The 21,660-nt window shown below is 41.8% G+C and overlaps 1 protein-coding gene across 1 annotated transcript; it reads right to left on the minus strand.

Annotated features, from left to right (window-relative positions):
- Nucleotides 1-3,763: 3,763 nt before the first annotated feature.
- On the minus strand, nucleotides 3,764-21,505 carry C14H7orf57 (chromosome 14 C7orf57 homolog). The gene is made up of 10 exons (XM_033169359.1): nucleotides 21,482-21,505; nucleotides 21,264-21,320; nucleotides 19,516-19,713; nucleotides 18,377-18,497; nucleotides 18,064-18,220; nucleotides 12,833-12,880; nucleotides 11,428-11,528; nucleotides 9,829-9,944; nucleotides 9,120-9,137; nucleotides 3,764-4,573 (listed from the first exon to the last, which is right to left on the minus strand). The coding sequence occupies exons 1-10, from the start codon at nucleotides 21,489-21,491 to the stop codon at nucleotides 4,527-4,529; spliced, it is 873 nt and encodes a 290-aa protein (XP_033025250.1). The 5' UTR covers nucleotides 21,492-21,505; the 3' UTR covers nucleotides 3,764-4,526.
- Between the last annotated feature and the right edge of the window lie 155 nt (nucleotides 21,506-21,660).

The following is a 21,660-nucleotide window of genomic DNA, read 5'->3' on the forward strand; positions in this document are numbered from 1 at the left end:
CTTGAAAGCCAAAAGATGTAGGGAAAGGTGCTCTCGACGCAAGTAGGAAATATCTCGTTGTCCAGGGCGTGGACTTTCCTGAAGTTTAGTTAAGAATCTAGTACTGTAGTTTGACACAATATGCCGGAAGCAGCACTCAAGGACGCAACAGTCGGGGGAAATTCTGAAATAACATCACACAAAGTGACGCCAGAGATCACCACAATCCCTTTAACTAAGGAACAGTATTTTCACCCACAGAAAAAACCATTTAACATTTATATTGGTAGGCCTACTTTCAGCTGTGATCATAAATATTAAGTAACGATCTAGAGATTAGGCAAAATGTAAGATGATCAGCGGAATAAACTTCCTAGACAATTGTGAAACTACATTCCTATAATTTACTTGTGAAAAGGCTAGCTGGATTATTTTGGGCAGACAATGTCCAGCCCCAGCATAAGTGGTTGAACATTTTCCAGTTCCGAGTATACTTGTGGGAAAGCCCCTTCCAACGCACTCCCTCAAGGCACGGGCGCCGGTGGGAGACATCAGTAGCGCACCCTGCACAACCACCTCGTCCCTGTCAGGGAATGAAGGTCGAGTAGCAGGAATGCAAGCAAGACACTTCTGCAGGCTGCCTCTGAGTGAGCGTCCAAAGAGGCAATCGAATTTTGATTTGATTGGAGAAAGAGACAGAGGCTGGCATTACCAGCTTAAAACAGGGAGATCAGGTTTTTCTCTCTCCCCCCCCCCCTTGTGCTTCAGTTTGAACTTGAACATTGTTGGGTTCCTCACTGCTTTTTGACGTTTCCATGCTGTCTGTCCACACCTGTGGGTGGGGAGGAAGTAGGGATCATGTCTTAACCTGATGTGCATTGACTGACTGGTTTCCCTGCCCCAAACCCATCCCAAACTCCATATGCCTGTCATCTTCCTTCCAAGTAAATGTGAATGCATAAGATCACAGCCCATGGTGCAGAAGTAAGTTTCAACAGCCTTTCTTCTCAAGTAAGGGAGGTAGTATTGCTGCTATTCTCATTTATCTGGGAGAAAGTCCAACTGAATTTAATAGGCTGTGTTTGAGTAGGACATTGTTAAGATCACACTGAAGAACTCACTGTTGCATATGCTACAAAGCAGTCCTAGAATGCTATTGAACTGGGATGTCTGTTTTTAATGGGAAAGCATTTTACAGAGGGGCAGAGACACATTGACTTCCTCCCTTTGTGGGTGCAAGTTTCTTGGATTGTCTTTTTACTGGGAGGGGGAGGGGGAGCTCAGTGTAGAGACAGAAACATCACCATCATTATTACCATCTCCTCACCTGCCCCCCCCCATTCTGCCATAGGCAATGCGGGGGAAGATAAACACGCACACTGACACCAGACATGAAAGACCACCCACCTGCGGGAAATCCGGGCTTCAACTGCAAGTTGAATATAGCTACTGTTCTCAAATCAGATTGAAGCTGGCTTAGGATAAAGCATTGTTTGAGAAGAAACTAAATGAACATGTGCAAACAGGTACCTGCTCAGCCAGCTCCTCTGACCATATTTTTTAAAGGATGCTGCAGAGGTCCTAAGATATGTTTGCTGCTGCCCCCATCACCTGCCACTCTCCACGTGGCCCTGAGGCTGAGTCCCAGCTGTGTCAAGACTAGCTTTGCTTGTTCAGCCTCCTACTCTTTGCATGTCTGGTGAGCAGATACTATAAAGACATTTTCTTCTCACTTAGAAATGCTCATATGCTAGTGGCTGATACACCATCCTGCAGCACAACTCAGTTCTTAAAAGGCAGGTTATGTAAAAATGGTCCTGGAGATGAAGGTTTTGGAGAAAAGAACAAGTGCCTCCAGTTTAATATTTCATTATAAATTTTAAATAAAAAATGTATAATCAGCTATGATCCACAGCCATCGTATGATAAAGCAGTTACTAAGTAAGGAAAAAATTGTTGAGTTATTCCATGTTGCATTCCATTTTCCATTTCAGTCATGGGTTTAGTCCAGTTTTGACATCGAAACTGCCATGGCTGCTTCATATAATGACTTTTGTCAGGAGTGTGTCACTCAGTGGCTTCCAGTATCCTCGAACATGGTATCCTCCTATCGCAGCTGCCTGAACTGGTTGTGGGTGGCAACACTCTGTGGTAGTTCCAATCCTACTTGGAAGGTCATTTTCAGAAGCTGCTGCTCTGAAAGTGCTTTCCAGCCCCAGAGAGCCTTCAGTGTGGGGTTCTGCAGTGTTCAATTTTATCCCCCATGATGTTCAGTATCTACATGAAACCACTGAATGGGGGCCAACCAGAGATTTGAGCATGCTGCCAGCAATCATCTAGTAACACACAACTCTGCTCTTCTTTTATACCTGCAGGTGCAGCAGTGGATATTCTGGACCAATGTCTTGCCTTAGTCATGAATCACCTAAGAGCCAATAAACTGAAACCTGGTCCAAACAAGATTGTTAGTGGGCGGTTCCTTAAATCAGATGAGTGGGATGAGCCCTGCTCTGAATGGGGTTACACTCCCTCCTAAGGAGCAGGTGCATAGCTTGGGGGTAGCTCAGCTGCAATTTGGGCCTCAAGTGGCCTCAGTGGTACAGAGCACCTTCCATCAGCTGCTATTGGCAGCTCGGCTTCACCCTTCTCTGGACAGGGACAGCCTAACATCTGCTAGCTGTGCTCTAGTAACCTCCAGGCTAGATTATTGCAATGCATTATACATAGGGCTGCCTTTGAAGATGATTAAGAACAGTGGTGGACTTGGGTACTATGGCACCCTGTGCGAGGCCCAAAACTGGTGTCCCTGCCCAGCCTTCCCAAAGGCAGGTAAGGAATCGCCTAGCTTTGGGAAGGAGGTACTGAAAACGTGAGTAAGGAAAGCGCTAACTAGGCTTGGGGAAGAAGGCATGAGGGCTCATGCCTCCTTCTCAAATCCCAGTGCCTTGTTTACCTGGCTTTGAGATGGTGCCCCCTTGGCTCAGCTCCCAGTGCATGCACACTGCTCCCACTCCTAAATCTGACCCTGTTAAGAAACTAAAGCTTGTGCAGAATTTGACAGCCAGGGTGCTGACCATTGCAAAATGGTCTGGACATATAAAACCAGTTGTGTCATTCACTACTGCACCAGCTATTAGAGAAACACCAAGTTGTAGAATTCGAAGGGAACCTGAGTCATCAAATTGCAAGTGAAGCACCCGCGAAAGATGACAGTCCACCCTCTGCATAAAAACCTCCAATGATGAAGAACCCACACTTCTGAGGGTGTCTGTTCCACTGTCAAACAGTTACTCCCATCAGAAAGTTATTTCCAATGTTTAGTCAGAATCTTTTCTTGTAACCTGAATTCATTGGGTTGGGTCCTACCCTCCAGAGCAGCAGAAAAAAAGCTTGCTCCGTCTCCCATGGGACAACTTTTTGGATGTTTAAAGATGGCTCCCATATCTCCTCTGAATCTCTTCTCTAGGCTCAACATGCCCAACTCCTCAACTGTTCCTCATAGGGCTTGGTTTCCAGACTATTGGTTGCCTCCTCTGCACACATTCTAGCTTGTCAATATCCTTCTTAAATTGTGGCTCCCAGAACTGGACACAGGACTCAAGTACTCCAGAAGCTATGTGATATTTCTCATTTGATAGGCTCCTTGTTTTAGGTGAAATGTAACTTTTGAGTAGATTTTGTATCATAATTTTGTCCTTTGCTGTTGTAACATAAACTGTCTTGGCTAATGTGCCTAGTTGATTAAAAAACCACTTTAATCTTTTAAGAAATAGTTAAAAGGCAATTGTTATCACTCTCTTATGATGTTTATTCAAACAGAATTCCAAGTATATATGCAAGTTTATATGATGCGAGGTATACATCAGAACAAAATGAGAATGGTGTTGAAAACTATCATTTCAATCCAACCTCCTGAATAATCTCAATGCCAATATACATACAAGTTCAAAATATATAAAACATCACAACAATCTGGCTTTTTACTTACCCCATTCAACACTTGGAAGCAGAAAAATAAAGACTCAGCTTTGCAAAGTTTATGTTGCTCAAACTGGTCTCAAGTGTTTTGTTCCACTACACACTCTCTTCAGTAGTGCAACACCATAGTAGCAAAGCATCCATTAACCAGGTCCCGTGACTGCAGGGATGCTACTGTTCACCAACTCTCAAGCAGCCCACGTAGCTTTAGAACATGAGGTTACAAGGCAAACCTTGGTAGAAGTGGGTGAAAAGTGGTATCAGGAGCAGAAAGCAGGTTCAGATACAGACAGAGGCATGAATAGCAGAAGCAAGCATCCAGGCTTTAAAAACTTACTGGGGTAATTATTGGACCAAACTCATGTCAGTTGAAACTTACTGAAACAAACAGAAAAACCAACAGGGATGAATGTGGTCCATTGTTTAAATATCCTGGTTAAAAAGACACATAATCTAACACATCAACATATAATTATTGAAGCCTGCTTCCTAAGCTCTATTATAGTCTTCTGCACTCAGTGCCGTTTTGAAATAGTGAGAATTTTGACAATTCTATGAAGTATCTGCTTTTACTCATTGTCTGTTTGTGTTGATTCTGGCTGGGATGTCTCTGAATCTGCAAAACAAGAGGTGACAGAAAAATGAGCATTTTTTCTCACTCAAAGACATTAAATATCAATTTCTTTATTGTACAAAAAAGATTCTGAGGTCGATGAAGCCCTGCTTGTGTAATATTGAAATGAACTAACAGCAATGAAATTGAGTTGCTCCTTGTACATTTGGACAGACCTTCCTCTTTCTAATTTCCTTTTCAGTGTGAACAGTGTTGCTTTAATAGTATGTTCTAGGGGTCTTAGGTGGAGGGGACGACAGAGGATGAGATGGTTGGACAGTGTTCTCGAAGCTACTAACATGAGTTTGACTAAACTGCGGGAGGCAGTGGAAGACAGGAGTGCCTGGTGTGCTCTGGTCCATGGGGTCACGAAGAGTCGGACACGACTAAACAACAAGAAGGGGTCTTAGAAGACCATAAGCCTAGCATGTGATGCAGCAACAAAAAAAGCCAATGCTCTTCTAGGCTGCATCAACAGAAGTCAAGTGTCCAGATCAAGGGAAGTAATAGTCCGGCTCTATTTTGCCTTGGTCAGACCACACCAGTTCTGGGTGCTACAATTTAAGAAGGATATTGACAAGCTGGAAGGTGTGCAGGAGAGCAACCAATATGATCAAGCGTCTAGAAGCCAGGCCTGCTGAGGAATAGTTGAGCAAGTTGGATATGTTTAGCCTGGAAAAGAGGAGACTGAGAGAAGATATGACAGCCAGCTTCAAATATCTAAATGGCTGTCAAATGAAATATGGGGTGCTCTTGCATGGAAACCTGGATGGCCCTGAGAGCATCCTAGAGCCTGCATGCTGAGCAGGACCTGCCTGTTAAGCAATCTGGAGAGTTTAAAAGTAATCTGCTTTGCTTGAGGGGAGGGAGGTAGAATTGTAGTGTTGGAAGGGACCCCAAGGGTCACAGAATAAAAACATATGCTGCCCATCAGACTGGGTTGCCCAGCCACTCTGGGCGGCTCCCAACAAAATCTAAAGAACACAATAAAACATCAACCATTAAAAAGGCCTGCTCAGCACACCAGCTCTAGAAGGTAAGGTTGGTGGGGCAGCCGGCCCAAGTATACACATTTTTCCATATATGCACCACCCCCAGAACATACCCCCCCTCACAAGATGCAACCGTACCGTATATGATTTTTTGGTATGTTTTTATTGTTGGTGCTTTTAGTGTTAAACCACTTCAAGAGGTTACATAGGAAGCAATTCATAAATGCAACCAAATCAATAAAAGAAATGAAATGCAAGTGTTGTTGGTTGCAGCTTCAGATACTAGAATTGCACTTCTTCCCCTGAAGGGTCAGGTGTGTACCTTGGGTGTGTTTCTGGGCTCTCTGCTAATACAGGAAATTAGATGTGGTATCCAGAAGAGCCTTTAACCAGCTTAAGTTGATAAGCCTGTTGTTATTGAAGCACTGTTTTAAATGTGGCTACCCAGCTATTTGTGGGGGCCAAGCAATCAGTTACGTGGCATCAATATTGTGCCAGCTACACTGGCTGCCAGTTTGTTCCCAGTCCAATTCAAAGTGCTGGTGAATGCCAAAGAAGCTCTTAAATAGTGGTGGCAAACCTGCAGCCTGTATCAGAATGTAATAATGCATGATTAAAAATGCTTTAAAATAGTGCAGAGTTGGCGGGAAAGTCTTTTGGAAGGCAGTCCAGTGCTCACCACACCAACTTTTGCCCCTGGAAGGATGACCATGGGCCAATGTGGTCCTTGGCCTGAAAAGGGTGAACCACCCCTGCTTTAAATGGCATGGGACCAGGTTACCTTAGGGACCACCTGCAGCAATATGGAGACCCTGTTGAGATGCCCACCAGTAAAATGTATTAGTTTGGTGGTCATAAGAAACAGGGTCTTCTCTGCCCTGGCCCTTTACCTGTGGAATTCAATCCTTAGGGAGATGCCCTCCCCAATTTCACTTAAACTAGCTTCAAAGTGACATCTGTTTAGAAAGGCATTTGGAGTTTAAATTGGAATGCTAGATAATTGGGGTTCTTTGTGCAGGGCTTGTTTTAGTCAAGTTTTATTGTTAGATAGAAATAGGGTTTTATTGTTCTGTTTATTGTTCTATTAATGGTTTTGATTAATTGCATGTGAATTGCAATTCTAAATACCTTCTAAAAGATACAGGTGGGTAGCCGTGTTGGTCTGCCATAGTCAAAACAAAACAAAAAAATTTTTCCAGTAGCACCTTAGAGACCAACTAAGTTTGTTCTTGGTGTGAGCTTTCGTGTGCATGCACACTTCTTCAGATACACTGAAACAGAAGTCACCAGATCCTTAAATATAGTGAGGGAGTGGGGAGGGGTATTACTCAGAAGGGTGGTGGGAATGGGTTTTCCACACCTATCAGCTGATCACCCATTCCCACCACCCTTCTGAGTAATACCCCTCCCCACTCCCTCACTATATTTAAGGATCTGGTGACTTCTGTTTCAGTGTATCTGAAGAAGTGTGCATGCACACGAAAGCTCATACCAAGAACAAACTTAGTTGGTCTAAGGTGCTACTGGAAAGAATTTTTTATTTTGTTCTAAAAGGTAGTACTGAAGTTCTTTAAAATAACAAAAATTCACTTTTTTATATCCTCAGTATTCTATTACGTTGATTTCCACATACCCCCCCTAAAACTATGGAAATACCGTCCTAGAATAGTAAATTCCATGTTTAACCAGCACACATGAACCAATGGAGATGGCACTGATGTGGGATCCATTAGCCTGCCAAGTATACTGCATCCCATGTGTGCAGGTAGATTATGAATACCTTTAAACTAAATTCCTAGGCAGGGTGTATAATTCCAGTCATGCCATGCAATGCTGTGCATCTTTACTTGGAAGAAAACCCTGTTGTCAGTGGATCCTACTTCTAGGTAAGTGTACAGGACTAGAGCGTTACATTGCAATCCCATGCATGCCTACTCAGAATTAAAGACACATTGGCTGAATGGGATTGCAGCACAATTTTTTAAATGATGGGTTTTATGTAATAATTGAGGCATATAACAGAGTTGTTATTCTGACACACAAGAGTTCATTGTCCTAATTTGGAATATTGTCCTTTTCTAAAAGTATTCTGCTTTGCTTAAGTAGCCCTCAGCTGCATGAACAAGTTTAATAAACATCATAGAACGACTCTCCCCCTGTCTCAGCCATCCTGGCTAATCAATTTTCTTTCCTTTTCTTACCTTCTCCAACATAGCACATACATGGTCCCTTTGGAAATCACTGTGGATATCTTAACTATGCTTGATCCATTCTCTACACACTACAACACCAATATAACCTTCATACCTGTGAGCTTATGAAATGTGGAATTAAGTTCTAAGAAACAGTTTGGATATGATAAATTCTATATACATGGAAACACTTGAACTAGATACGCCTTCCAACCCTACTACAGTATTATGTATGAGCTTACTGTCATGAACTCTAGATTCTTCTTGAGTTTGCAGCCTTCTGCATAATGGCCTCATCCAGGGAGGCACAAGTGGAAAATAAGCAGGTGCTGTAGGACTTTAATTTTGTTTCTCCAAACAGCAGCATCCCACAATGCATTGCAAGCAGCTACTCAGGGGGTTGGACTAAAATCAGGCATGGCCAAACCTGGCCCTCCAGCTGTTTTGGGACTACAATTCCCATCATCCCAGGCCACAGGTCCTGTTAGCTAGGGATGATGGGAGTTGTAGTCCCAAAACAGCTAGAGAGCCACGTTTGGCCATGCCTGGACTAGATTATCCGCGGGGTCCCTTCCAACTCTACAATTCTATGGTTCTAGTGTTTTTAAAATCAGCCAGTGATGCAGTGCAGAAAAAAATGAAGTAAGCATTACTGCATATGCCGTTCTCCCTCTCACAATTGGGGACCTTGTGTAGAATGTATCATTGTATTTTATTATGAATTTCCAAAGCAAAACTTTCAACCAATTTAAAATAAATGCAGTGTTATTGCCCTCTATTTGGATATGCCCGAGAATAGAAATTGAGAAGAAAATATTTTCTTCTAGGTCTACTAATACCCAATTGCAAAGACTTAAGGGAAGTGAACTTAAGGGAAGTGTGAGGTGTTGAGGAGTGACAGGAGAGGCTGCTGCAGAATTTAACAGAGCGCCCAGCCCTGGGACACCGAAGGAGATCTCTGCCTGTGGATAACAGCGAATGGGTGGGAAAGAGAAACAAACCACTGCTCTATACAAAGCAAAAGGTTTTTCCCCAATTAATTAATTAAGCTAGAAGTAAAAATTCATATTAAAAACATTTGTAATAAACTTTACGTTTAAAAAGGTTACTTTCCTTCACTGTTAAATTCTATTGACGATTAAAGAGAAAGACTATATATGTTTGGAAACGAATAGTTCTTAGATCTGTTAAGGCAGAAATGGGCTGGTAGGATAGTGTTTTGGGTGGCATACATTCTGAGGTTGAAGAATGGCTTCTTAGGCTGGGCCCCCATTTCAAGTCCAGATTGAGATCTAGGTTTTCTTTTGTATGACAATGTGTGTTTCCTAGCTTTCTGCCTCTTTTCTATTTTCTTCGGGTACTCACTTGGAGGAGGAAGAGAATCTGTAAGAAACAACAGAAAAGGAATTTATTTAATATGCATCCATGTCATAAAATAAGTTGTTTTAATAGCCTTACAAGGTATTTGTTAGGGGGCGATGAACTAAAAAGGTGTCCAAAAGCTTTTGGATACAATAGGATATTTGCACAGGCTTAGTTCTGTAAATGCTATTGTCTTATCAGAAGGCAAGTCTTTTCAAAAGGAGCATTTGAAAATGAATATTATATTTGGGTGCCATTTATCCCATGCTACCTTGCATCTTTAAGTGGAATTATAATTTGGCATAAGCAACGATGTCCGATGTCAGACTAAAGTCCAATACATGCTTCCTTGGAAGCTATTTCTGTTGGAGTTTACAGAAGTTACATATAAAATTGTGTAAAGGTTTAGTGTATAACATACAGCACTCAAGCAGTTTATTTTCTATATGCTCTACAAATACTGCAGAAAGAGTGCAGATTAAGTTAGCTCTACTCTATCTGAACAGAAACAAAATCCCCCAAACTTATCCCAAATAAACAAGATACCAAATTTGTAGGCAATACAATGAATAAGCTATGAATTGAAGCCCAATTTCCATATACGAGTATCTACTGGAATGTTTTACGGGATTAATACACATATTTGCATAGGTCTACATTACAAAGGAAGACATAGAAATACTGCATATTTTTTAAAAGTCTAAAACGTTACCATTAGGCTGCGAGTTCTTTTTCTCCCAGTCATCACGCTGCTGAAGCCACTCATCTCCATAACCACTGCTGATCAGTTTGCTGAAGTTTACAGGTTCGTTTTTTTTGTGAGCAGGCCTATACGAGAACACCAAACAAGAAACAAGCCTTTTATCAAAACTGGTACCCATCTTTTCTTTTTCTTTACTATGATAACAATTTTTTGAAAAATAGGCAAATAAAAGTCTTTGACCTTTTTAGAAGAGTCCAAATGGTCAATGGTTATAGCTGGCGCCATGGTTTTTCAACAGTTACTTACAGTAATTTACTGTTAGTGTTGACAACAAATATATGTACTGGGGAACCTGATGATCATCAGAGCATCCCAATGCAAACATACAGAGAAGCAGAGAGCCAAGAATTACATTAGGTGGATCCAAACATTTGAGCATGTCTGGTGAGTTTTTTTAAAACATCAGATCTCTGTGCTATATCAAAAAGTGTTTTTGAAGCTTCCTTTGGTATTAAAAGCATTCTGGCTTTGTGGCAAAAAGGCCTCTAGTAGAAGTATTTGCATGGTTCTTTGTATGCCATCTGGTAAAACAGATCCACATGCAAATCTTCACACAGGGACAACATACACCGATGCACACCTTCTCGACATCCAGCAGTGAATAAAAAGTTGTTTCAAGTAACCCCAGTCAAAACAGGAACTACTGATAAATATGAATGACTAAGACAAGTAACATGTGATCGAAAGATGTCAAGCAATCCCAAATGATATCAGGAGCGTAGCATTGGGGGGGGGGGGACATACATTGCTGAGAGGGCGCAAGATGGCACAACCAGGCACCCCCATGACAGGCTCCCTCCCTCACCAAGCTGTGCCCTGGCTGGGCCTTCAGGGCTGCTGCAGCAGCAGCACCTCCTTCTCCTCATGGCCAGCTGAGGGAGGAGGATGGCAGCAGCAGCAGCGCCACCCACCAAGGAGAGGCGAGAGCCTCTGGCAGCCGCTGCTGGTCTGCGCTTGTTGTGAGGTGGCTTCAGGCCTTTCTCCCTCCCCTTGCCTCACTCGCTGCCAGCTCAGACCACCGTGGCTCAGTGATCAGTGAGGGCTTGGGCTCATGATGCAGCCACACTCTGCCCCCGCCCCAGCACACACATGCATCCTGGGTAGAGAGAACCTATGCTACGCCCTTGAATATGTTCCCAAAACAAAGCAAGTGGTACTCTGGTCTCCATTTTCACCTGTTCCAGATTACCAGTCATGCAACATGACATCCAACAAGGCTTCACATCTGGTACACTGACAAATAACTGATACAGTGTACATATGATAATCTAGGGTAGTTTTTAATAAATTACACTTTTTTAAAAAGTGTACATACTGCCTCCCAAATGCCTACCAACTATATCTTATTGTGATTATAATTTCAGTCCTATGCTTATTGTTAAGATCAGTATATAGCCATCACTATGATGCAATACACTAATTCATATAGCAAACTGAACTGGAGCAAAGGGTAACAATTTTATGCACAGCTTTACACTGGCAAGTTGAGTACTTGCACATCCATCTGTAAGGTCTGGATTTAAAACACAGCAATTATATTTAGCTAACATTGGAGGGAAGTAGAGCCGGTTTCCTCCATGAAATTCTTTAGTTGCAATAGGTTGTGGTGTTCTGTGTGGGTATCTTGGCGTTATAGCAGGAAGCTTTATCTGTGTAAAAAAGATAATGCTAATTCAGTAATGGACATATATACCTATGATTAAAACAGGTTGAAATAACAGCTGAAAAGAAAGAATATTCCCTGCGATATATTCTGCAGCAATCTGTACATGACTCCTGTATTAGGCTCCTGTTTTTGTGATGTTGCCGCTCAAAGTGATCTGATCTGTCTAGGCTGAGAAATAAAAAAGTTTGATATGTGATGACTAGAACTTTTGAGTTGGGCTGATCAAGACAGGATCCGTTACCCATATGCTATAAACCCAATCCAAATCAGCTGTAACAGAATATGTAGATTGGCCCTTAGCATTACTTTCAAAGGGTGGTTAAGGTTGCTTGGTTTCTGTTAGGGCTTTATGCAAGGATAAGCGCACCGTTAATGTGCAGGTTTTAAATATGTACACTGAAGTGAGAAGGTGCTGGAGGGAGCATGTATGCAAGTTCACATTTGCAATGTTGTGTCTCCACTACCTGTGTTTATTCATGTTCTGGTTACCAGTAGTATGTGCCATTTGAATGCTAAAATTGTAAGCTTTATCTTAAAATATAAGGGCCAAACTGCCCATGCTGTTATATGCCTCTTTAAATTTTGTGTGCAGATTTGGAAGGAAATCCCCCATTGGTGATAATTTAGGATTTCCTCCTCACCCTACAAAGCAAATACCATAGGAGATTTTCCTCAGGAGGAAGGCAGAGAGTTAAAATTGCTTTACAAACCTGCTGTGATTCCAGTTATGATTACCATCCTGCATGTTAAATGCAAGGACACATTTAAAATCCTGTCAAGTTTAGTCTCAGGTTTTAAGAAAAAGCTCATGTTTTTGAGCAGGTGCATACTTCAGAATGACAAAACCTGAGTACACACAGGGTGATGCACACAGAAACTTCAGAATTTATTAACCAAGGTAAGAGATCGTGAATGGAATATGGGCTTTCACGTGCCCCTCCACCACAGAGTGAACTCCTTAGTCAGGCTGATTGGAATACTAAAAGAGCATTGATTGGAACAGTACTTAAAAAGCTTTTCCTGCTAACCAGTTTTATTCTTTACCAGAATTTCAAACTTTGAAGCAGGCTAGCAAACGACTGGTACTAAAAATACAAATGCATCCAGGAATCAACACTGACTTTTAAAAGGAGGGGAGACCACAATAGCAACTTGGAGAAAGGTTTTGCAATGATGTGCTGATGGAATTGCCGAATACCTGTTTCTTGGCTTAGTCTTTAAAATGGTCAATTTGAGATTTTCCCTCTGTCTTTTATCAAATCCAATTCTAGTTTCAGAAAAACTCACCTCTTCTTTTGTGCTGCCTGGAGAGCCCTCAACTTGTACTCCATTTTCCTGTTGGGAATTTTTTTTAAATAAAAAAAACATAATTTAAACAATAGATCTTAAAAGTAACAGAAAAGAGATTAAGAAAGAGTGTTTAATGTTTTACAAAAATGATCAGCTTGGTCACATAAAGTGTATACTACCTGACTTGCCTCTGTACAAACTTCATCTCAGAAAGAATAGAACCTTTCTGCTTGTGTGTGTTTGTGTGGGGCGAGGTAAAATTTAAATCATGAAAATTATGTAAACAAAATTATGTCTCCTCTTTGAGCCACAGCTCCAGTAAGATTCTGATACTGCTTTTAATTTTTTTTAAAAAGGTAACCCTCAATGGATATCTTTGTTCCTGATTGTCCCATTTCACATCTAGTTTCATACTCTTTAGAAACAGAGTATGGAAGCTTTCATAATAATATAAAAAGGTAACCATTGTTCCTGAAAACACTCCCGAATAAACATTAATGTTCAGAAATAAGAACATATATTCTGGAAGCTGAAAAGAATGAACTATAATCACTTGAATCACCTGATCTAGAATGCACAAGAGGCTTCCATGTTTTTAATGAGATCCGAGAAGAACCCTCTGGGATTAAAATGTTTTTGTACCGTGATATGTCCTTAAGGATTTATTTCTTTAACTGGAACCAACACACTTTTCCCTGATAGAATAAACTAAGGAGGCTGAACTTTAAACAGTACTCCTGGCTAGTATTTCTTTGTTTATATCCTGACAAAACAATTAAACCCCATAACTCTAAATAAGCAAGTATCTGAAAATAGTTTATGACTGCAATCCAGTAATGTACTTATCTGAGAGTTAGGCCCATTACACCCAATGGGACTTGCTTCTGAGAAGATATATAAAATGAAAGTTTCAGAAAGCCAATGAAATTTAAATCGAAGATTTCAGCAGTTTTTTCTCTAGGTTTAGCCATAACGGCTGGCCATCAAGCAATTAAAGTAAGTTTATATGTGATTCCTGTAGAAGGACAAAAGCCACACTATCCATTCAAAGTTAATTTCACCTAAATCAGTGGGAGAGGTTTTAATCAAAACAACTTTGCTATTGAAATCAACTTGATTTTGGCTGAATTGTGCCCAATTATTACTTCAGAGGGATCCTTAAAAGAGCTGGGAGACAAACGCACCAAATTAAGATACTATGACCTGGTTTGCATGCGGTGCTATGCCAAACTATGGTTCAATGTTACTAAGCAAGGATGCTGTTGCAGAGAGCAAAAATCTCACCTGCTTCACTTCTTCCCCAGTCCTGCTGTTGCCACGAATGTCCTCAAAGGGCACAAGAAGCTATCCCTGAACAGAGAAATCTCTTTCCCATTTAGTCAAGGTCTTAGTTTCACAAAATTTGTATAAATTAAGCAGGGAAATTAAAAAACCAACCAACCTGATAATAATTTTATTAGTCTGTCAGCTTAATTACAATGATACAAAAAGCATCTTAAGTCATAACCAGGATCATAAAATGAGTTGGAACGCCACCCCCATCCCCCACCCCGGGGGTCATCTAGTTCAAATCCCTGCAATGCAGGAATCTCAACCAATTTACATAAGAAATTTACACCCTTCAAAGGGATTATTTAACACTATATTCTTCACTTGGGGGAAGTGCTTGGCACTTCCCAGGAATTTGAAGAAACCCCAAAATATTGTGATTTTTAAAAGGATAATGTAATTAGTGAGTTTTAGGGCTGTGCACAGCTATCCACTCACCCACCTGGGGTTCACCCTTCCCTGGGGAATGCTTGACCCAGCCCCAAATCAATTTGAGTGCGGCAAGGGGAGCTAATGTTTACTTAGCGTTAATTTGGCCTGTCATCTTGATTCAACATGTCATCTGGCATCTAAACATAGACCACCTCCCCCACCTTGGGAACCATTGTGCTGACGCTATCTCTACAAAGGCATCCAAGCTTGGCACTGTTTGGCAACGTCACATCAGATTTGGCAAAGTCCCACCAAACAGGGTGATAGTATCTTTAGAGGTGTACAAATCAGCGTAATTTGGACCCGTTATGCTATATTGGGCAAAGTCATATATCAATCCGTCATCTTGATTCAACAAGGTGTCCAGTGTCCAACTGTAGGATCAGACCACCACCTCTACCTTGGGAACCCTCTTGCTGAGTTTGGTGATGTTATCTCAAGAGGCATCTAAATTGGTGCAGGTTGGAACTGTCATTCCAAACTGGGCAAAGTCCTATAAAATTGGGTGACAATATATATTCAGGTGTAAAAATCAGTGTACTTTGAGCCCATTCTGCCAAACTGAGCAGTTACACCAAAGTCACGTTTTGGTCTGCCACCTTGATAGTGCCTGGTGTCCAAAGACAGATGAATATTGCCACCTCCATATGAGGAACCCTGATGCAGAGTTTGGTGACAATATCTCAAGAGGCATCTAAGTTGGTACAGGTAGGAACTATCCTGCCAAATGGGAAAACAAAATCTTCAGAGACTGCCATCTCCCCCTCGGGAACCCTTGTACAGACTTTGGCAACAATACAGTATCTTGAGAGGTAGCCAGACCCATAGAGAACAGAGACATACAGAAAAACGACTGTCCAAAATTTATGGTAGATTTTAGCACCCAAATTCCATACTTTTCCCCCAAAAATGTTGATTTCTATAAACTGTAGGCACACTCCAGCTTTTTCTAAAAGTGACAAAAAGTACAAGTGTCTGCACCCCAGCCCCCAAATCTGCTGCAGTTCATGGAACACATTATATATGAGGATTGTGTTGTTAAGTCCTGCAACACATTCTGGGGCTGGGAGGTAAAGGAAGGGTCTGCAACTAGTCTAGTTTTAAGGATTCTGGAGTGTATACAGAGCCAACATCAATTTAGCCGCTGATGGTTTCTTTCCAGTTCCAGGACACAGCTTGGTAAACTGAATGAAACAATATCATATGGCGACATTTCATGTTCAATGCAAACAAACTTGTGTAAGTCAATAGAAAAAATATTATTATTTTCATTTATTACCCATCTTTCACCCTAAGGTCTCATGGCAGTGATTATTATGGGACCTTAGGGTGAAAGTTGGGTAATAACTGGTTTCCCACAGACATCTGGTTGACCACTATGAGAGCAGGAGGCTGGAGTGGGTGGGCCATTGGCTTCGTCCAGCAGAGCTCTTCTTACGGAGAGGTATATTTTTTTAGGACCCACCTGATTTTTGTGATTGTAAGTTGCTTTGGGGCCTGAGTCAATCAGAGCTATAAACACTAATGTGAACACCATGGGCTTGGAAACAAAATGGCAACTAGTGCAGCTGTTTTAAAATCTGGCTGCTGCACTTCAGACTAATTGAAGCTCCTGCTGTGTCTTCAAGGGCAGCCCTACACAGAACACAGTACAACAATATGATCTGGAAGTTCTCACAGCATGGAGTACAGTGGCCAAATTGTTTTGTTTAAAAGGTGTTGTAGCTGGCGAACCAGCCATAGTTGGGGGAAAAGGCACTCCTGGTCATCAAGGCCACCTGAGCCTCCAGTGACAGCGATGAAATCAAAAAACACCCCCAAGCTGTGGACCTGCTCTCACCAGAACAAGCCATCTCCTCACCTCCTGGACATCAGAACTTGGGACACATAACACCTCTGTCTTTTCAGGATTCAGCTTCAGTTTAATGGCCCACATCCAAACTGCCTCCAAGCACCTGTCTAACACCTCAACTGCCTCTCCTGATTCAGATGAAACAGAGAGATAGAACTGGGTGTCATGTGCATACTGATGACGTTCCACTCCAAATCTCCTGATCACAGAACCAGAGACCTCATATAGATGTGAAATAGCATGGAAAACAAGATGCGACCCTATGGGACACTACAGGACACCAAACGCTAGCCTCCCATAACAACCTTCTTAGAAATGTCCCTGGAAGTAGGAGTGGACCTACTGAAGCACAAGGTCCCCAGCCCCAACCTCCTTGAGACAATATGCTTTTCTAGGAGGATATTGTGGTTAACAGGATCGAAAGCCACCAAGAGATCAAGCAGAGCAAGCAAACTCAAGCTCCAATCTCTTTCTCAACAAATGTCATCAACTCAAGTAGTCAATGTGGTTTCAGTGCCACGGGGAGGCCTGAAGCCAGAGTGGAATGGATCCAAGTAATCAGTTTCCTCCAAGCATGCCTGTACCTGGACCATCACCAACTTATTGAGCACCTTGCCCCAAAAGGGGATATTCACCCCAGGGTGGTCATTTTTTAACACTTCCACAAATTCTATGAAAGAGCCAGTCTGGCTTCTCCTGCCTGTCAATGTTTTTAGCCAATCAGTGAAGACGGATTTGTGACTGATAAGTGAGCTGTTTGGAAACCAAATAACAGGAAATGCTGGGTCCTAAAGAGTTTCTCTTCCCCCCTGCCCTTTAGTGCACTTTTCCTCCTTCTGTCTTGTTTTTTAGTTCCTGGAATCTCTGTAGTTTGTCCTCTTGCTTTCCCTAGCAGCCAGGGTGCATTTTGTTTGTGGTGGCTTCATCTGAGATCAGGTAGTTCCTAGAGGTTATTTCCTGCAAATTCTGCTAAACAATGTTTGAGTGGATGTTAACTTCAAAAGGAAAAATTTGAAAAATTCTCCCTCAAAAGGAAAATTTAAAACATTTGCAAGGAGGCTTAGGTAATGTCACCTGCTGTACAGCAGTTAAAGATCAAGCACTCATTAAGAATTATAGTTAACCTACAGTATAATGTGATCTACTCAGAAGTAAGTTTCTTTGTATTTAATGGAGCTTGTTCCCAGGTAAGTGGATGCAGGATGGCAGTCTAGGCTTTGGTTTAGGGTTGGTACTGGGGGAAAACAGGCATTTCTGCATCGTAGCAGACAGAAAATCAGCAAGTTAAACCTTTTTGGTAGGGAAATAAAGTCATGGGAAAAGCTTCACCATGACTGACTCTCTAATTTTGTGTTATGCTGTGTCATTTCCTCATGGCGGCCATTTTTTGATTGGCACCCACAGCAATACCTGATATAGATCTGCCCTGAAATCTATGGATGCAGGGTGGTATACAAATTCTAATTCTAATAATAATAAATTTTCAACTGCAAATATGACAGAAACCCACATTATTAGGCAGAGAAATACAAAACACCAGATGTGCTAGTTCACTGGGATTTGAGTGAGGTGCTACTGTCCTGACCCACTCACCAACAAAGAGAAGTTCACATACCTCTCTTTTCTCTTTGTTCTCTTTGTCTTCAGCATCTCTTTGCCAAACACTTTTCATATCAAAATCAAAAGGCCCTCTTTTAGGCTCATAGCTGGCAGGTTGATCAGCCTTAAACTCCTCATGGATCATGTAGTCTGGCATAGCTGAAACTCGAGGCCTGCGGAAAACAGTTTTACCGTTTACTGTGAAGTATTTTGTTATGAAAGGTTCCAGGTGCTTCCAAATGCTGTGACATTTTCTTCCTTTCTACATTCTTCAACTTCACTCTTCCCCAGTCACCCAAAAGAGATTAGCATGAAGACAGAATACTTACTTCGACTCATCTGTTGCTGCTGCTGCTGCTGGTGGTTTACCATGATGTGTATACCACTCGGGTGCACCATAAGACCCCAGAGACACTTTCCGTGGAGTAGGTGTAAAATGTCTCAACAAGTCTTAAGTGAAGGAGACAAAGTTATTTAATTATTTTTTAAAAACAAGTAGATAACTAGTTTTCTGGACATTATTAAAACAAGAGGGCAATATGATAAATGCTTCATTCTATCCCTCCCCATGAGATTAAAGGCCAAACTATACTAGGTGACAGACCTAGACAGGATCTCCTGGCACCGGCCCTGCCACTAGTATGCAGCCTGTAATCACATTTCCCTGAGGGAATGTGGTCCTTGGCCCTGAGGTCATCCATTGCTGCTCTAACCAATGTGCCTTCCCAACAAATGTTTCAAGCGTGAGTTTTTTTTAAGTAGACTGAGGAACTTATTTCCCCCCACTCTCACACACTCATGCACCATGGTTCACACACACATCTGCCTGCCTTCCCCAATTCCCGACACTACAAAAAAGAATACTGAAAATATATCCAAATAGAGGCAGAAAAGGAGGGAAGGGAAACAGATCAAATGATTTTTTTTTTCATTTGAATTCAAAAGAAACAATCATTTGTCAGAAGATCTCTACTTACTAACAGAGCAAACCAATACACAAAAATAAAAACACAAAAGCAACTGTATTTATGCATGGATTAACTCCCCTCCATGCTGATTTACAAACAAAATTGTTCCCGAGGCTGTTATTATTTGGGGGGAAATGTGCAAGTTTCCTCTGATAGCTGCTTTTAGGTAAGGTGATGCATTTACAGCTTGATTCAATGCACTTTTACTCTGAAGTAAGCCCACTGATTTCAAAGGCAAATGTGCAATTTTTAGTTAAGTATGAATTCAACCAAGATTGCCACAAAAGGTTACAGAATAGTTCTAAAATGGTGGGTTCTTTCAAAACAAAAGAACCTGCATTTCTGCAACATCACAGCTTTCAAGGTGGCATGGAACATCCATATTTTGTGTGTTTTATCCTCCCCAATGTCCCCAAATTTCTTATAGCACTTTCCAGACTATTTATTTATATGTACAAGGCTCCTGAAATCGCCATAAGATTCATATGAATTTTAACTACCAGGTCGGCCTCCTTGTTTTGCCAGCTTTACATATTCCGAGTCAGTGTCTTTAATCCACTTCCTTCGCCCCCCAAATGTAATCTCACTGTGAGGATCTCCAAAATCACCGAGACCTGGGATCTGGGATGTAGGCTGCTGTTGAGCTTCAGAATTAACCGGCTCCTCTGATCGCTTGAGTGGCACGTGATAGTACCAATCTGCATTAACAAGCAAAAAGATGAATATCACACTTTGAGATTTGTATTATATTAAGTGGTATAAACTTAATTTGATTTTGTTCTGTGAACCACCCTGAGACCTCCAGGTATAGGGCAGTATATATATTCAATAAGTAATAATTATAAAAAAACAATGGAAAACTATTAGTCTTTTTTTCCTTTTAAACCATTTATAAAGAATAATTTATATAACTTCTACTCCCCATTACTACAAAAATCAATGACCTAATATAACAGGAACCCATACAATTAAAAGCCTGGCTGCCTCTCCTGGTACTGTTCATCAGTTAGAAAGATCAAGGGCATTTCAATGCCAAGTCAGATAGAAATGTCTCTACATCAGGATAGCCCAACCTGCAACCCAATGGCCACACATAACCCCCAAAGCTCTTTCTGTGAATCCCGCAAGGTGCTTGGCTGATGCTGTAACCCTCCTGGCTTTCTCATTTAGCCCAAACTGTTCCTCGTTGATCCAAAAGGCATCATCTACTGCCCCTTTCCTGGTTTTTCTGCCCTTTACTGCAAAAACACACCAGCCAAATTGTTTCTTCTTGTCTCCAAGCAGCTCCATGACTGCTTCTGTTCGTCCTCTTTTAGTCTTCTCCTCCAGACTAGGATCTTGGTCAATTTTTCCCTCCTGGACACAGCAACAAGTGTGCACAAGAATGTGTATGTGTGCAAGCATAGGAGCCAACTCCTAGGGGTCAAGGTCCCTTCGGCCCACCAATAAAATATTTGAGGGGGCAGCTACCCCCCAAGTGAATGGGCGTTGTCATTCAAATGGTGTGTGTGCGCCACATTTATGTGGGGCACGGCTTACCTGAGCTCCCCCAGTATTTTATTCCAGTTGGCACCCCTGCATGGAAGAGAGAGTAGGAGCTTTTCTCCTGGTTGCCTGCCTCCCCTTTTATTTTATTTTTAAATTGCCAAGCATGTAAAGCTGGATGCACACAAGTTAAATGTGCCTAAGTAGAGAGCTTACTGTACAAAATGAAGATGTCTTAAACACTGTATTAAAGTTTGAGAAAAGGAACAGATATATATGCACAAAGATGGAAAGATACAGCCCTACCTACTATGGGGAAATGGTTGGTAAAATTATTCGACTTAGCTGAGGTGGCAAGGTTAATGTGATTAATTAAAGAAAAATCATTGACATTTATTAAGGATTGGAAACTTCTTGTGGGCTTATTGTGTGAAACAGAAAATGAACTTGTAATATCTGGATTTGAAGACTGAAAAGGTATTGGCATATAGAGAACGGAATAGTTGGGTGTTCATGAGCATATAGTTGAGGGCTGGTAGGAAGGCAGGGGCAGCCTTAGCAGGTCCTGTTGTCAGGACCACCATTTTCTGCACCCGCCTCTTGCCTTTATTTTGCATCGAAGACACAGATCCACACAGTCAGTATACTTTGCTCTGTGTGTCCTATCAAATTCAAATGTAAGCTATTTTCACTAAAATAAAAAAGAGCGCAGCTTTGAAACGCTTTACATGAGAAATAACACATTTATAAACTGTGTACTTGCCACATGGTGCGTATCGATTTGAGGCTCCACGGGGCTCTTTATTTGTATTCCTCATACCTGTACAACGGGGAGAACATTTGGTGTTTTCAAAAGGAAGCATTTGGCCAAATCACTGCCCAAGAAGCAATGCAAGATAGAGATTGCCGAAACAGGGGCTCCCCCCGCCCCCGCCCCCATTTCTTAATCAGAAAGGCTTTTGCACGAACTTTCCCGCCCACCTCGGAGCATCCTGAAGCAAGTGCCTATTTCACTACAGTGTCGCTGTAGAGACTGAATCCGGGGCTGCAGCAGGAGCTGCCCGACTCGGGTTCCCTTCTAACCCGATTCGCCACTGACACGCGTCCGGCGTCTCCTCAGGACCCTCCCACCGACCCAGCAGGGAGCGCGCCTGGCCGGA

The sequence above is a fragment of the Lacerta agilis genome, chromosome 14 (genome assembly GCF_009819535.1).
Source record: "Lacerta agilis isolate rLacAgi1 chromosome 14, rLacAgi1.pri, whole genome shotgun sequence".
Classification (NCBI taxonomy): Eukaryota; Metazoa; Chordata; class Lepidosauria; order Squamata; family Lacertidae; genus Lacerta; species Lacerta agilis.